The sequence below is a fragment of the Polypterus senegalus genome, chromosome 17, assembly GCF_016835505.1.
Source record: "Polypterus senegalus isolate Bchr_013 chromosome 17, ASM1683550v1, whole genome shotgun sequence".
NCBI lineage: Eukaryota > Metazoa > Chordata > Cladistia > Polypteriformes > Polypteridae > Polypterus > Polypterus senegalus.
This window is the reverse complement of record NC_053170.1, coordinates 7851246-7853378: the sequence shown is the minus strand read 5'-3', so window position 1 is coordinate 7853378 and position 2133 is coordinate 7851246. Positions and strand designations below refer to the sequence as shown.

At 35.2% G+C, this 2133-nt stretch overlaps 1 protein-coding gene across 1 annotated transcript in view; it reads left to right on the top strand.

Moving 5' to 3' along the window:
• The first annotated feature begins 661 nt into the window (after positions 1-661).
• Positions 662-2133, top strand: part of hdac5 (histone deacetylase 5) — a 60797-nt gene continuing 59325 nt past the window's right edge. Inside the window, exon 1 of the mRNA XM_039740570.1 lies at positions 662-701. Coding sequence (XP_039596504.1) covers positions 662-701 — 40 coding nt within the window. The remainder of the gene's footprint in view (positions 702-2133) is intronic.

Below are 2133 nucleotides of genomic sequence, written 5' to 3'. Positions count from 1 at the left end.
TCTCTGTTTTTTGTGTTGTTCCAATGCACATAAAGAAAATAAATAGGTGTATACCAAAACATTTGTAATTGCTACAATTTTCTGGGAGAAATGGTGCATTTTCTGGGGAAATTCCAGGGGTGCTGATAATTTCGGCCATGACTGTAGATCAGTGACTGTTTTGCAGTGGCTCGCGTGTTTGATCGTGCGTGCGGGATGGCCAGTGTGTTTGAAGAAAAGAGATCTCAGACTGGCCTGTATGTCAATCAAGTGGCAAATGCCATAGGGTATCATAGACTAACGTTTTAAAAAAAAAAAAAATTTTTTTTGAATGCAGTCGGTTGCGATCGACACATTGGGCACCCCTGGTTTAGATCATCTCACTTTTTTGTTTGAGGCCATTAGGCTGCTTTTCTTTTACTTGGAGAGCTTCAGGCAGTCTGGGCAGACATTAACTGTAACCAATCAGGATGGGCACAAACAAGGCATTTGGAATAGCTTGTGAACTTTGTAATGTAATTTGACAAGGATTTTCAGCTGATGTTTTCTTGCTCTTGAATTTTATTTCAGAATTTCTCTCTGTGTAAGAAATCCTCTCAGCTTGAGAAGTAGTCTTAGTTTTTAGTGTGCTGGACTTATTTTTAATATGACAATTCTTGTATACTTTATATCAACTCCAATGATGGATCCAAATACCCAGCTTAATGTCAACACAATATTTGGTATAGGAATCCTTACAGCAGCACTAATGTGTGTGGTTTATAGATTTATAGGTTCATTATTGTCAGAGTACACTGAACTTCCAACTTGTATCGGCTAATTGGCCTGTAGCTTAGGTTAGGTTAATAGGATTAGTGAGTAGAACTACCTTACTTTGAAATACCAGTCTTCTTTACCTGCAAAATGTCACAACATATTTGTTGCAACCTAGCAGCCACAAATTTTATACCAATGTGGAAATGCTTTCTTTTGTTATTGACCCTTGAGTAATGGTACTAACTGGAAAGACTGATGGCTTAGCCAGTCTTAAATATGCAGAAGTAATAGGCACCAGTTTGAATGAGTCCTTCATATGAGGCAGGGTTTCACACCAAATATGTGTGAAATATTTACTGTAAAGGTGTATATATATATATATATATATATATATATATATATATATATATATATATATATATATATATATATATATATATATATATATATATATATATATATACACCTTTACGGTATTCTATATACTTTACGGTCTGTTTTATTTTAAACATATTACCACCCCTGGGGAGAAAAACACATTTATTTTTTTTTTTAACAGAAAAGTGTTTTTGATACATCCGATTAGCCCTCAGCACTATAACCAAATTTCTTAGGAAATTTACACAGCTATTATGGTATAAAATCACTTGTGCTTCCTTCTTTTATAAATCTCATTACAGTAACAAAACATAGATCAATCTACTATACAATTAGTACTTCTTTCCATGCATTTATGTTTAAAATCATACCAATCTCAACACCTCTCGCTTCCCAATTTTAGAGTTATGTGAACAGAGTGCCCAAAATAAAGTAGTCCTCAAAATGTAATAATACACATTTTGAGAAGGCTGTAGAGCATTCTTCAAAGAGAATTGTTGAGTAAAATAAGAGACAGTTATTTCCCTTTGCGCTATGGGATTTTGAAGGTTAGATGCCATCTGAATTTGTGAAATACAACTAGCAAGCAGTGTAGTATAAGATATAACAATAGATTTTTTTTTTTGAGACAGAATGTTATCCCATCTGTTGTTACTCAAAATATTGCTATTAGAGAATCTGGAGTTATTGTAGGCTCGAACATTTCTGACAAATAAGCAAAGATTTTTTTTCCTTAATCATCATCTTCTTCTTTTGGCTGCTCCCATTATGGGTTGCCACAGTAGATCATCTTCTACAATATCTTTCTGACCTCTGCATCTTGTTCTGTTACACCCATCACCTGCATTTCCTCTCTCACCACATCCATAAACCTTCTCTTAGGCCTTCTTCTTCTCATCCTACCTGGCAGCTCTATCTTTAGTACCCTTCTCTCATTATGCCCCTCATCTCTACTCTGCACATGTCCAAACCATCGCAATCTCGCCTTTCTGACTTTGTCTCCCAACCGTCCAACTTGAG